This window comes from Calidris pugnax, unplaced genomic scaffold (assembly GCF_001431845.1).
Source record: "Calidris pugnax isolate Ruff unplaced genomic scaffold, ASM143184v1 scaffold116, whole genome shotgun sequence".
Taxonomy (NCBI): domain Eukaryota; kingdom Metazoa; phylum Chordata; class Aves; order Charadriiformes; family Scolopacidae; genus Calidris; species Calidris pugnax.
The window spans coordinates 930,011-944,757 of NW_015090877.1; the positions used below are offsets into that span (position 1 = coordinate 930,011).

At 49.8% G+C, this 14,747-nt stretch overlaps 1 protein-coding gene across 4 annotated transcripts in view; it reads right to left on the reverse strand.

Moving 5' to 3' along the window:
• The window catches only part of PPP1R12B (protein phosphatase 1 regulatory subunit 12B), a 118,294-nt gene that overhangs the window by 74,935 nt on the left and 28,612 nt on the right, over nt 1–14,747 (reverse strand). For 2 of the 4 annotated variants that reach the window (XM_014946311.1, XM_014946310.1), the window contains exons 9-13: nt 12,377–12,486; nt 8,954–9,151; nt 8,040–8,122; nt 5,965–6,090; nt 519–686 (exon numbers count right to left, since the gene is read on the reverse strand). In XM_014946311.1, coding sequence (XP_014801797.1) covers nt 519–686; nt 5,965–6,090; nt 8,040–8,122; nt 8,954–9,151; nt 12,377–12,486 — 685 coding nt within the window. The remainder of the gene's footprint in view (nt 1–518; nt 687–5,964; nt 6,091–8,039; nt 8,123–8,953; nt 9,152–12,376; nt 12,487–14,747) is intronic. The other 2 variants (XM_014946312.1, XM_014946314.1) reach the window with 1 other exon arrangement.

The following is a 14,747-nucleotide window of genomic DNA, read 5'->3' on the forward strand; positions in this document are numbered from 1 at the left end:
AGTGAACTCAAGCGCTGCCCGAGACCAGCCACCTCCAGGGAGCATCGACAGTTCATTCTCCTCCTTCTAGACTCGGGGTTTTGTAGACAACAGCACACATTAAAACCAGGTTTTAAAAACTCGTAGAAGAATAAGCAGGAGGAACTCACAGTCTTCACAACCCCTGTTTGTAGCAAAAACGATTAGAAAATGTACCTGGTGCGTACGCAGAAGGAATGAACTCCAAGAGCTCGTGCCCTGAACGCCCAAGAGCTTCCTGAGCAACTTCTGTGTCTCTAACGGGGAGCGAGAGGCCACAACCGGCCACTCGGGTGGGGGAGGAAGCCCCGCTCCTGCAGGGGCTGCTCACTGCCTGCTGGTGCACACACACCTCTGACACCGTCCCACGCGCCCCGCCGGGACCGCTCGGCAGCGCTCCCCACCTGGGAGCACGCTTCCAATCCACATCCACTCCAGAATTCAGAACTGCCAACCCAAACGCCGCTTTTCGGCAGCGCTGTCTGAGCGGGAGCCGTTACCTGGTGTGCTGGCGGGCTGGCGCCGTGGTGTTCGCACCCAGAGGTGTGGGGCAGGCGGGGACGGGTTGCCACGGGGTGCCCAGGGCGGTGGGTGAGGTAGCTAGAGATGGAGTGCGACTGGCTGAAATGTAGGGACTGCTGAGGTCACTACTTCTACCAAATGAAGCACTGTAAAACATCACAAAATCACGTCCTTCAGAGCACAGTAAATATTCAACAGCACATCACCCCAGCTGGCCCTCAGCTGGCAAGGGAGCGGGTGCCACCCCTTAGAGAAGTGTGTGGAAGGAGATGAGAGCCCACCAGAGCCGGGGCTCGCGCGAGCAGCACCCCTTGAGCTAAGCCCAGCCGAGTTTCAGCGAGAGGACAACGGCCTGGAGGGGAATCGGTGAAGATGAGGAAGGGAAATACCCTGGGGCAGTGAAAGCGGCGCACACAGAGCACCCGGGAACCACGGGGAGGGGGACAAGGAGCCAGGATGAGATTGCTTAAAGCAGGGAAGGAGAGAGTGGCAGGAGCAGGTCTGGCTGCATCCCTTCCCAAGGATGCTCAGGACTCCCAGCTTTAAGAACTTGTTTTCAGTGGATTAAAGCTTTGGGAAAGACGTTCAGCTCAGGCTTTAATTGCCTTTAATATATACTTGGTACAACTTCTGTATTTCTGGAAAAGAGCTAGCAAAACTGCCCAAAACATATTCAAGAATGAGCAAAGGAAACACATATTTTGCCAGTTTTAAACAAAACCCTTAAAACCATTATTACTAAAAACCTGTGATTGTTGAAGAGCTCATAGTCTGGAGAAGAGACAGGAGGAGAGGAGATGGGCTCTCATTCGGGGATGTACCCTTTTGCTTTTCCAGAGAAAATCCTTCCTGAGTGGGAGAAGCCGCACACTTCTAAACCCAAACTTGATGAAATCTGGCAAAATCTCCTGCTGCGGGTGCCAGAGCCCTGTAGAGAGGCTGCTCGGAGTCTGCACGGGGCAAACGAGCTCCTGGGCATGTTCTTGGACCCTGCCATGCCTCTCCCAGCAACTGATATTCCTGGTTGCTACTGGTCAGACTGGGCTGTCCGCAGGATCAAAGGCAGGGAGGCTGGAGGGCTGCCTTTCCCCTCCCGACAGAGACAGAGCACAGGAAAAGTGGCTGCACCAGGAATAAAAGCTGACCTGGAGGGAAAGCAGAGCAGGACAAAGAGCTGCAGGCTGATGGGAACGCCAGGGCCAAGGGGCTGGAACTGGAAGTCAATGCTAGAGCACGAGTCAGAGAGAGCAGCCCCAGGCTGAAATAGAACTTGAAAGGGGCAGGACAACAGCCAAGCACAGGTCAGAGGAAGGATCCAGTCCAGTTCACTCAGGCACCCAATTTACAAACCAGTTTGACGTGCCAAGGCCAGCCCAGAACAAGCAGCTGGTCCCCAGACAGCCAGAGGAGAGAACGGGGCATCCTGGAAGGCCTCCACGGGGAGGAACCTTACGTTGGGGCTCTTCAGCTGGTGGCTGCCTGCCACATCCAGGTCACAGAGGAAGAAGGAAGTTATTGTCACCAGGGAGCAACCTCCACCGGACCCTACGCAAAGCTGCCTCTGGAGAGCCAGCCCCTGCCCGCAGCCGGGGAGCAGGAAGCCCCCTTGGAAGCAAGTGCCTCCCCTCTTGGCTCTGCAGCGAGGAAAAGGCCGAGCTCTGGAGATGTGCTGGAGGAGGGGGGGAGCAGGGGGCACACCTGGCTGGGGTGGGCGTGCAGGGCCAGTGGCCACAGAGGCACAGAAATGAGCGCACGGTGGAGAAGACGATGGCAGTGGAGCATGTGCCAGGGGGAGGAGTGAGAGCAGAGGCAGGGAAAAGGTGGTGGCAGCCCCGGGGGAGCAGGGTGGATGTGGCAGCGTCCTCGGAGACCCCGAGGCACCATACTAGGAGACCCCAAGGCAGAGAGGTCAGGGCACAAAGGGTGGCTGTAAAAAAGAGAAGGAGCTTGGTCAGGATGGGAGGACGCAGGGAGGTTACTAAGTCAGACCTGACAAGGACGCTCTCCCCGAAGGGAAATGGGTGCCAAGGGCAGAGGAGAGGATGGAAGCAGCACCAGGTGCCTGGGAGAGCACAGATGGGAACAAGGAGGAGGAATGGGGAGGAGAAGAGCATGGGGATGGTGTTGTCCCACCCCCCAGGTGGGAGAAATGTGGTGCTGGGGCATGAGGCAGACGCTGCGGCTCGCAGGGAAGCGCTGCCAGTGCTGCGGACATGACATCCACCTCCCACCCTGTCACTGCCCGGGGGACACCGCTGGGACTGAGCAGGACTCTCAGCTGTTATTCCATTGTTCACATTTGAGCTGAACAGAACCAGAAAATCGCAAGAAAAAGGTTTAGCTGGGGAATCTTGTTAATTAACAGCCGTGTTCATATGACTCTACAAAAGGGAGGATTATGAAATTATCCTAAAGAACTTAACATTAGAAATAAAAACAGGCACTGACACACTGCTACTTGTTCCCTAACATAATCACCATAACAGAACCATCAGGGAATGAGCAATGAAATGGAAAGCAACATTTCAGATCAATAAAAAGAAATACTTCTGAAAAGAGCTAAGGCAAGTAGAATCCAAAATCTTAGAAACTTTCAAAACCTTAAAAAAGCTCCCCATACGCTAATAAAAAAGGTTTGCACAGAACACCTCCCCATTTGTTTCTAACACACTACCAGAGGGTAGTGCAGAGATCAAACCAGGATTTGCTTATGGCCCCACAGTGACCAGTAAGAATGATGTTAAATACGACCCTCGGCTCCTGAAGTCACCACTGTGGCTGGAAGCAAGGAGAGAGTGGGCAGTGGAAGATGACTCTTAAGTGACCCAAGCTTTTGTAAATGTCCTTCAAAACCAGTTGCTGTCAGAGTCTGGACTGCACGGACTGTGATGGTTTTTAGAAGCAGTAAGAAGGTACATCTGCAAGTACGTAAAATGGAGGAGAAACTAACGGTGTGAAAAGGTGACTTCACTCTCGGCGTGCGGTCCCTTCCTGCGAGGTGTCTCTTATGGCTGATGTCAAAGGGAGGGCACTGAATTAATTCCAACTGCTATGCCAGTTTTCCTCCTGATCCCCTAAGAGGCAGGTGATGAGAACTGGTGTTTGAAGGCCAATATGCTCTGAAGAGGAGAACAGGCCGTGGGAGCAGGGCTCTGTGAGGTTTTGGGCTGGTGATACCCTCACTGAGAAAGCAGAACGAAGCACAGTCACTACTGGTACAGGGAGAGCTTTAATACAGTCCTGAGTAACAGGCTCTGACAAGCTCTAGGCAACCCTGCTTCAGCAGGGGAGTTGGACTAGATGATCTCTATGGTCCCTTCCAACTCTAAAAATTCAGTGAAATAAAAAGCCGAAGAGCAATTCCAACATTGCTGCTAATTATTTTGTCCTTTTTTAGTAGAAAAGCCATTTTCAACATCTTAAGATGATCTGCTGCTGTTGTTTACTCTTTTTTTGGGGGCCACTTACAGAGCAGAGCTAGGCACCTGTATGGAGGTGAGTGAAATGCTAAGGTGAAGGGGCAAAGCAGATGCACAGAAGTGAGATGTCCTCTCACTAACATCCACGTGCGTCACGTTCACGTACATTTTTCCTCTCTCAGAACAAGCTTTTATCTTTGAGAGTTGTGTTTAGTGTTTTGTTAATACCTGGAAATGACAAAGAGCTTATCCTTAATAGGCAGCCGGATTCTCTTCCTCATCTTAGAGGCTGATGCACAAGGCTGGAGAGATCCAAGGTTCAATACAATTATATTTCATTTCTCTGTGCTCTTCTATGGAAAGCCATGTGGGATACATGTCAAATTGACCACAATTGTACTGTTTGTACATAAAATGCGAAACTACTGTCTCTTAATTTTAAAGAAAGTACACTTTATCCCTACCTGTCAGAGCTACTCTCTGTAATTGCTTGTAAGCCAATGGTCTCCTGTGAAGGGCCCAAAATCAGCCTTTGTGACAAGAAGTTGGTACCAGTGGAATGCCACTGCCAGCCAGGACCTTCGCTGCTCTCTGTACAGTTCCACCAAGGAAATACAGTACAACTCCGTGCATGTAACACTAAATCTGGTTCTGGATTAGCTGAGGCAAATGGGCAACGTCTGTGACATTTCAAGGGACAGGCGGGTGGTGACGGGGCCGTCTCCCAGGCCAGGGGACACTCAGACACACCAGCAGCCAGAGGCAGAAGTTTTCCACCGTGCTCAGCTGTGGCCGGTCGGGGTGCCGTCAGAGAGAGACACGCCATGGAGGTTGGGCTGTCATCGTGTCCCAGGATAGATGTGAAGTCACTGGAAGGGATCAGCAGCCGGGGAGAAGCCTGCTCGGCGTGGCTGTGTCACCTTTTGTGGAAATGGCTCTGCGTGTGCTTGGCAATTGGACAGACACATCCTCAGGCACAACTTACCTCTACCAACACAAGTACTAGAACGCAAAAAATCCGCCTCTTCCCAAATATCTCAAGCCAATGTTCCACCTTCAGGACAGAGATTTAGTTCAGGGTCTAGAATTTGGTGAAACACAATCTAAAACCTTGAAATGTTTCTGCCCTTCTCCTTAAGTGCAGATGGAATGGCTTTGCACATGACACGTTCACACGTGCTGGCTTGATGGTCTCCAGTATCAGCTAAAATAAAGGTGAGGTGATGGCACTGTACTCCTAACAAAGGCTGGTCCTCCTTCTCACAACTGAGATGAACACTCAGCAAGGTGTTACTGCCTTTACAGAGCAGGGCATTCACTCACCTCCCTCAGAGACAGCATTGCCTGGTACCTGAAGGAAACTGAGCCTCTGCCTTCCCAGGGGGTAAAAGATACCATCAATTAAAGCAGTTACGCACAGGATTGCTCTGATTCTACCAGCAATTGGCCTCTACGATTTCACATCTGCTGTGCAGAAACCGCTGCCTTTTGCCACGAGGAAATGGCTGGAGCCATCAGTCTCACTCCTTGGCAAGTGCTGTAAGTCGTGCACAAGACACTGCTGCTTTTCTGACAATGATGCCGTAAACATGGACTAATATAAACCAAAATTAGAGATAAGCTACAACTTACCTGTCAATAGCTATTTGAATAATGCTTTCAGACTGTAATTACTTTATACTCCTTTTATGATCAATTTTGGTTTTATTATCTAACCATAATACTTGCATAAAACTGAGAAAACACTTTGCATTTGAATTATGTGAAGAAAAGTGTTTAAATTCGGCTCAACAATCAACAAATCAACAAAAGTGATGGCCTTTAAAAAGACTATTTAGCATGACAAATGTCGGTAAATCTTAATTTTTATTTCCTGCTCTGAGCAGAAGAGGGTCCCCGGGCCAGTGGCGCTGAGGCAGTGAGGAGCAAGCAGAAGCTGAGTTTGGGAGGGGTGTTAGGAGCAGGAGTGACCGCCTGGAGCCCGCAGAGACAGAACTGGACGTACCTTTTCAAGTAGGTAGAGACGTAGGTGGTGGGTGCACCAGAATGAGGAGCTTCGTTTGCCTTGGATTCATCCCTCCAGGGCTGGCGGGTGTAGGAGCCGCTCCGCACGAGGTTAACGGCCGACTCTCTAACGCAGGAGAGAGCACGAGGTTTGTTTAGAAAAACTTTTGGAGTCTCCTCTACAGTTCCAGAAGACAAACCCTTCCCTCTCTCCTGGCCCTATCTTCATATTGCTTTACAATCACCAGGTGATGCAGTATTTTGCATAAAGAGCAATGAGATCCTTTCCAGTCAGAAAATTTGCAATTGGAATTCAAATTGTCCACAAAAGTAATTTAACATATTAAACAATGTCATTTGATATTCTCTCTGCCGTCATGTATCAAACAACACTGCATAAATGGACAGATATTGCAACTGCAGGGGAAGTTTTTCCTCTCTGAGGTCTCCAGGCAATGACAGGAAAGCAATTCCTACGGCAAACCCTTCGCTATACTTGGCAGAAAAAACCAACAAACAAAATATTTGGCAATATCTAAAACTATTGTCAATAAATTACTGGTAGTCCTGCTTATCACAGTTATCTGAAATCAGGGCTCCTTTTCCCGACACACACTTTGGCAGCATGTCCTGCTCTTCCCTGGTCTTGGACAGGACCTCGAGCTGGTAATGCAGCACAAACCCATTCTCTCCTCAGCCTACAATTATTTTCCATTTCTCAATTGCCGTGTCCATGCTGATGCCTTTTCAGACACCTGTGGGTTCCACGAAGTGAAACTCAGCTGTTCTGAAAGGAAAGAATACTGGGAAAAATCTGTACTGCACAGTGCATCTGGGCACCATCTGCTCACGCAGGGCAGTGCTCAGCCCCTGTGTCCCCAGGCGCAGGACGCTCCCGGCACTCAGCAGGAAACGCCGCTGCCAGAACCGCTCAGGCTTATCATTTACACACAAATTGTCTGCTAAACTCCAAATCACAGAGACTGGCTGAGACTAAGCAAGAACGCAGCAGGGAGGTTCCAGCAAAAGATCAGCAGAGAATCTCCCACTGTGCTGAAATCCTCCCGGGGTGGTCATCAGCCGGGACCTCGTTCCAACAGCCACACTTCACAGCGATTCTCTGTGCGTGCCCTTCTGGCACTGCTGTGGAAAGGGCTGGAAATGAGGCTAAACTCCAACTTTACTCCTTTTAGCACAAACCCTGAAGAATCTGTTTATAGAGATCAGCTTCTCAAGTTGAGATACCAGATCACAGAATCACAGAATGTTATGGGGCTGGAAGGGACCTCTGGAGATCGTCCGGTCCAACCCCCCCTGCCAGAGCAGGGCCACCCAGAGCAGGTCCTACAGGAACATGTCCAGGTGGGTTTTGGATGTCTCCAGAGAAGGAGACTCCACCACTTCCCTGGGCAGCCTCTTCCAGGGCTCTGCCACCCTCACAAGAAAGAAGTTCCTCCTCAGGTTTAGATGGAACTTCTTATATTCAAGTTTGTGCCCATTTCCTCTTGTCCTGTCCTGGGCACCACTGAAAAAAGACTGGCCCCATCCTCTTGACACCCTCCCTTTAAGTATTTATAGGTGTTGATCAGATCCCCCTTCATCTTCTCTTTTGGGATATTTATCCCATTTATACTCTGGTTCTGTCCAGGGGCAACTACACATGTTCCCTGTAACACCAGCCCCTGAGTGGGAACGGTTCTGTTCAGGAGAACTCACAAACTGGGTGAATCAAGAACTGGCAGATATGTGACCAAAGGGACAGACAGGGACTTCTGAGCAAGTGACAGCAGCACGAGTGTAGGTGCCAGGTACAAAATGAGGCACTTGCATATAAAAGGGCACAGTACACATAACTCCAGTTTCCTGCTGGAGCCCATGTATGTTTGAGCGTGGGGCCGGGGAACCAGCCTGTTACTGCTCACCTGAACAAAAAGCAACTACCACAGCTCTAGAGATCAGAGAGTGAACTCCCGTGTGCTTGGGACTGCTGAGAAAATATATATAGCATGGATATAGGAAAGAGGTATTCCAGAGGAACTCCCGACATCAGGATCTGAGCATTAAGGTCAGTCTCACCTGTTTTCTTTCTCTTCTATATCGCTCGTACTGCTCAGTCTCCTGGGGGCTATTGTGGCAAGATAGCTCTTGCTGTCCTTATCCTGGAGAAGCAAAAGAAGCACTTCAGCTGTGCAGCTCTTATACTTCAGCATGTTTGGTGACAACTAAATTCATGTGCAAATTGCTTCAACTAAAAGAGCACCCTCCCCTCTAAGGACAGCTGGTTTAAGGCATTTTCTTGGGCAACACACACCACAGCATAAAAGTACTACTCTGAAAATGATTTCCTGAACAGCCCACTAGTGAACAGAAGCAGCTTCTAACTACATCTACTTATAAATCATAAAATCATAGAATAATGTGGGTGGGAAGAGATCTTTAAAGGACCATCTTCGTTGGATCATCTAATCCAACCCCCCTGCAGTGAGCAGGAGCATCTTCAACTTGGTCGAATTGCCCAGAGCCCTGTCCAACCTGCCCTGGAATATTTCCAGGAATGGGGCATCGACCCACGGGCAGCAAAGTTAGAGCTACTGAACACACGGGACAGGATTCACAAATACAGCTGGTGGATACAGGAGGAATCCACAGAGGTGACAGTGAAGGAGAATTTCCACTGCAGGTATGTGCTACTGGCTGGATTAGGTATTTTCTGGTAAGGAATGGGCCATGCCAGACCAGCAGCAGTTCACTGACAGCCCACTCCAAAGTGAGCAGGAGTGAGGTCAAAGGGGCAGCAAACTCCAATTCTGCAAGACCAACTGACAGGAGTAGTTTTCAAATGATAGAAAGAAAAAGAATGAAAGAGACCTAAGTTTGTTATGGATACAAAATGCAGCAATAACTCAAAACGAAAGGGAAAGGGTCTTAAACCTGTGGGGTAAAGTCTGCTCAGCTGGGATGCGCTAAACCATCTTTGGTGTAAGCCAAACCTTTTCTTTGTTGTCTAACAACGCAGATATCCGAGGACTTGACGAAGAGCGATAGATGGAAGAAGTCTTATCTCTCTGTGCCTCACGAGTAGCAGCGACTTCACTCAACATGTTGTGGCTGCCAGTCTTCCGCAGCCCCAGCCGCCACGAGGACGGGGACTCATCCTTCTGCTCGTCTGACTTGCTGAGCCAACTGAACTGGAGAGAAAAAGGGACATTTGGAAGAAGTGAGAGCACTGCAAGGCACAGCCTAAGTTCTGAAAGCGCTTCAACAAGCCCCATTTTTCACTTGTAAGATGGAGTGGCTTTGATTTCCTGCTTAGCTTTAATTACAGGACACAGCTCAAGGTGAACTCAGAGGGATGCAAACTGCTGTAGTGCCCTCATCCCCAAGGACAGACGATGAAAGAAACCTCCTGTCATTGTGCAGCTCCCGTTGCCGACACAATGCCCTCCTCCAGCTTTGCCCAAAGAATATAAGGAACAATGAAGCTTTTATTAGCACCCGTTTAGGAAGGTGAAATTATTCAGTAAAGGCAGAAAACCAAAAAAGTAATCAACTCTTTTGGGACTAGCTGCAAATGAGCCCTTACACAGCTCAAACTGGAGAGAGTCCAGGAGAAGCCATTAAGATCAGGGAGCTGGAGCCTACAACACGTAAAGGGAGAGACTGAGGAAACCTGGCTTGTTTAGCATGGGAAAGGGAAGGCAAAGAAAGGATTTAAGTGCTCTGCTACTTGGAGGGTGGGGTTTATAGAGGATGTGGAACCAGACTTCTTCTCAACAGTCTACAGCCAAAGGAGAAGGAGGAACAGACACAAGTTCCAACACGGGAAATCCCAACTGCCGCGAGGGAAGACGTACCTCCTGGCGGGAGCGATGCTGCGCTGGGACGGGGAATGAGACAGTGGGGCATCTCCATCCTCAGAGATGTTTCAGTGCTCAGCTGAGCTCAGGCAGCTCAAAGCAACATGAGACAGGCTTGAAGTTGGCCCTTCTTGGGGCAAGAGGCTGGACTGAAGGCTTGCAGAGGCCCGTTCTAGATTAAACCTCTCTACAATCAGGTACCTGCATATTCTATACATACCACAGCATGGGCCTTCCTGCTTTCTGTGACATGATGTGCCACCGACAAGCATATATTATTCCTCAAATATACAACTGCTTAAATGTACAACTTTAGTTCTAGTTACCAAGTCTTACAAAAAAAGATGCTTCCTGCCACCCACGAAGGGAGCCTGGGCACCGCAGGAGATACTGCGGAGTTACCAAGTCTTACAAAAAGATGCCTCCTGGCACTCACAAAGGGAGCCTGGGCACCGCAGGAGATACTGCTACAGAGACAGAGGCTGAACCCCGAGTTGTAGGGGAAATGAAGCAAACAAAACATTAGGGATTATTGGGGAGAAACAGAATATGAAACACAACAGCATTACGCCTCTGTGTTACTGCAGGGCATGATCACACCTTTGGTATCACACACAGCTCTGCTCCACAGCTGGAAAGCAGTGTAGAAGAAGGGGAAGAGATTCAGAGAAAGGCAACAAGAATGAGCAGAGCAAGAGAGCTGCTGTATGAGGAGTTATTCAGTGTCAGGAGTCTCCAGGCTGAGATATCACCAAGGGACACAAAATCCTCAGTGGCACAATAGAAGGGTGAATAAGGATCAATTATTCCTTGTTCCTTCCCATAAAGGAACGGGGGGCAGCAAACAACACACTGTGGGAGGTGTGGGAAGCTGTATAATATATAATTAACTGAAGAACCCTTTGCCACTGGACATTATAGGATCCCAAACATTATGGGCACTCAAAAAGTGACTGCACAAATTCATAGAGGAAAAGTCTAGCAGGGGGTGCTGAATACAAAAAGTACAAGTTCAGCAAGTCCCTGAAATGTGAATTGCTAGAAGGTGGGAGAGAAGTCTCCAGAAAAGTCTGTCTCCTTCAGTACCTTTTCATGGTCACTGTCAAGGGCAGGACACTGGGACAGACCAGGCTGTTGGTCAAAGCTGATACAACCATAATTATACCATATTCTACATAACACATTCTGACATTATCCAGAATAAATGAAGCTACTGGGGAGCTCTGCCCTCAAACCCATTGACTCAAGACTGCAAAGATAAAATTATCACTGCAGTATTTTAGCAGTGTTTCTTATCTAATGTTATTTTAATGCAGATGCACAGAGTTAATCTCCTGTACTCCACTAATTCCAGCACTTCCAGTCTGCTGAGCTCCACAGCTGATGCTTCAATGTCGTTTTGACACTTTCCTCAGAGAAAGCTCAAATGCTGTCTGTAATTTCTGAACACCATCAGAACAGCAAGTATTAATCACTCCACTAACGGAGGGCAGCACAAGCACTCCTATTTTCCCATATAAACCCCAAGCTGACAAAGAGTTACAGAAGAATCAAACATGTAAGAGAAGGTAAAGTGGCTGATCTTAAGTGGTTGAGGTCAAACTAACAACTGCTGTGTATGCAGGCCCTCCTCTACACCCAAACCGCCTAAGTCTGGGTTAAACAGCTCAAATGAGTGAGAACAACACTCTGCAGCTGTGAAAAGGTGAACAGAAGTGCTGACACTTCCCAGTGCCCTTCTGCCTTTAACTCCTCCCCTGCTATGTCGGCCTGAGCCCAGCAACGCCCAGAGGGGCTCTATTTCATTGGGGCTCTATTTCATTGGATCTGGACAAGAAGTTAGACATAGCAGCATGTCAAAAAACCCCAAAACTGTGACTAAGGAAAAAACACTTTCCCTCTAACATGCCTCAGAGGTTGGCAAGGAGCCTGTGTTGTACAGTGTCCTCCAGATTCTGGTGCAAAAAGAACCCAGAAGCACAAGATCCCAGCCCCCAGCAGCACACAGAGTCTCCTGGTGCCATCGAGCTGCGTGACGTGAGAGCTGGAGAATTCAGATAAGATTTCAGTAATGCTACTTCACCTTTAAAAAGCTTTCATAGCCCAGCTATCTAGTCAGATGCAAACTTTATCCTCCTCGCTCACTGGGCCGAAACATCACCCCCCTGAATCAACTGAGCCTGGCACGTCGGAGGGAATTCAGATGACGATGCCAAATTCACTGCTGATGCACCAGCAGGAACCAGCTTTGGTGAAAGATCTGCCGGTCAGAGACTGGCATCGGCTACCTCAGAACTGACAGTGACACACAGCGGTGGTGGTAAAGCAGGGTGAACAGCTCAATTTGCTTCAGAGGGTGAGAAGTTCAAGAGGAACCTTATCGTACAAACACCATCCTCTGTGCCAGTCCTCTACTCTTGTGAACACAGCATCTTTACCAAAATTGCGTGCTATCATGCTTCACATCTTACAGCTCCTCTGAAAATTGGTTTCAGAGTGTCCACCTACTGCTTTCGAGCTCTGTTGGGAGTCCCCAGCGATTCCAAATTCACTTACTCTTCTGGCAGATGCAGTGAAGGAGTTGGGCTCGGGTGGTGGCATTTGCTCAGTGATGCTAGGCCTGCTGTCATGGCTGGAGTGGTTGGCAAAGGGCTCTTCCTTCCTTTCTACAATTTTAAACAAGAAGAGAAACCAAATGTTTCAGTATCACACCTCCAAGGCCCTCCTTTCCAGGCACAGCAGGCGCTGACTCTCCAGCTCCGACGGAGACCCTGTGTGTGCCACGGCGAGCCAGGGCCTCCTGCAAGGAGGCTTTTCTGCTCACTGAAAAACACCACGGAGACATTTGCCAGGCAAAGCTTTTGAACCTCATCCCCACGGACAAGCGAAATATTTGCAGAAAGCACCTTAAGGAGGAAAAACAGGGTTTTGGTTTGTTCACAACTTTGTTTCCTCTGAGGGATTGTTCCTCCCTCGATTGACGCGGCAAGAGCACAACACGTCACTCCCAGCACGGTACGTGTGTGTGTTACACACGTGTTACACAGCACGTGTCCCTGCCGCTGCTGGGCACCATCACGGAACTGCTGCAGGCGCTCATGCTGGTGGGCACAACCTCTGCTCTTCTACAGCAAAATCCATTTTTCTACATGAAGCTAGAACTCATCCCCCAAAAACCTCTTTACCAGGGCTGACAGCAAGCTACACAAACACCGTCACAGAATCACAGAATGGTCAGAGTTGGAAGGGACCTTGGAGATCATCGAGTTCCAACCCCCCTGCCCTGGGCAGGGACACCTCCACTAGAACAGGTTGCTCCAAGCCCCATCCAGCCTGGCCTTGAACCCCTCCAGGGATGGGGCAGCCACAGCTTCTCGGGGCAACCTGGGCCAGGCTCTCACCACCCTCTCAGGAAAGAACTTCTTCCTCATATCTCATCTAAATCTCCCCTCTTCCAATTTAAAACCATTCCCCCTTGTCCTGGCACTACACTTCCTGACAGAGTCCCTCTCCAGCTCTCCTGTAGCTCCCTTCAGACACTGGAAGGCTGCTCTAAGGTCTCCCCGGAGCCTCCTCTTCTCCAGGCTGAGAAGGCTTTTCTCTGTCAGAGCTGCTCCCTGGCTCCCTGCTTGGGAGACAAGTGCAGTCGTCCAGTATTGTTTTTTTTTTTTTTAATCTATGCACCATGCTTGACATAAAATCATCCACCAGGAGGAGAGCAGGCAGAAACTCTGCCTCAGGCCACAGGTTCCATGGGCAGGAGGCCAGGGGGCTGTGAGACAGAGCATTTCCCACCACAGCCTCGTGCAAAGCGCCTGCGAAAGGATGCAGCGACCCCAGCACAGCAGCGTTCTCCTCCCGCGGCTAAGAGTGCCTCCCCCAGGCACGGTTTTATAAAAACAAAGTCATTTTCAGTGCAAGCACCCAACGAGTACTAGCACATGAGGTATATGCAGCGAATAAATATCCTTTATTCCATATAAAACACAGTTTGGCACGGAGCATCTGTGAGGATGGCACCTTGGAGCGTGGAGATCAATCTTTCTGAAACAACTGTTCTCATCCCTGGAATACAGGATTCAAAGGACACGGAAAACAGAGAGGAGAAAGCCAAGGGAAGCATTTTAAAATTAGCAGGGCTGACAGACCCAGAGCTAAAGAGACAAAGATGTATCTCCCCCAGGGAGTCTGTGTGGTGCTGCAACCTCAGCCACTTTTCCCTCTCCTTGTGTTATCTCAGAACTTCCACCACAGTCCCCCAGACACAGAACCCCACTCCTGGAGCCCAGCTCGCAGACGTGCTGCCCTTTCCAACAGCCCCTTCAGGAGGGGGCAGTAAATCACCCATTTCTCCCCCAGGGCCTTGGCATTCGGCACTCTACGGCCATGCACAGACCAAAAATGACACAGGTGGCATTTGCTGGATTCTTGAGAGTGAAGAGGCCCCACCTGGAACAGTGGGACCAGTTCTGGGCTCCCCAGTTCCAGAAGGACAGGGAACTGCTGGAGAGGGGACAGCAGAGGCGACAAAGATGATGAGGGGCCTGGAGCATCTCCCTTACAGGGAGAGGCTGAGGGACTTGGGGCTTTTGAGTCTGGAGAAGAGAAGGCTGAGGGGGGATCTGATCAACACCTATAAATACTGAAAGGGAGGGTGTCAAGAAGATGGGGCTGGTCTTTTTTCAGTGGTGCCCAGGGACAGGACAAGAGGGAATGGGCACAAACTTGAATATGAAAAGTTCCACCTGAACATGAGGAGGAACTTCTTTCCTGTGAGGGTGGCAGAGCCCTGGCAGAGGCTCCCCAAGGAGGTGGTGGAGTCTCCTTCTCTGGAGACATTCAAACCCCACCTGGACACGTTCCTGTGGGACCTGCTCTGGGTGGCCCTGCTCTGGCAGGGGGTTGGACTGGATGGTCTCCAGAGGTC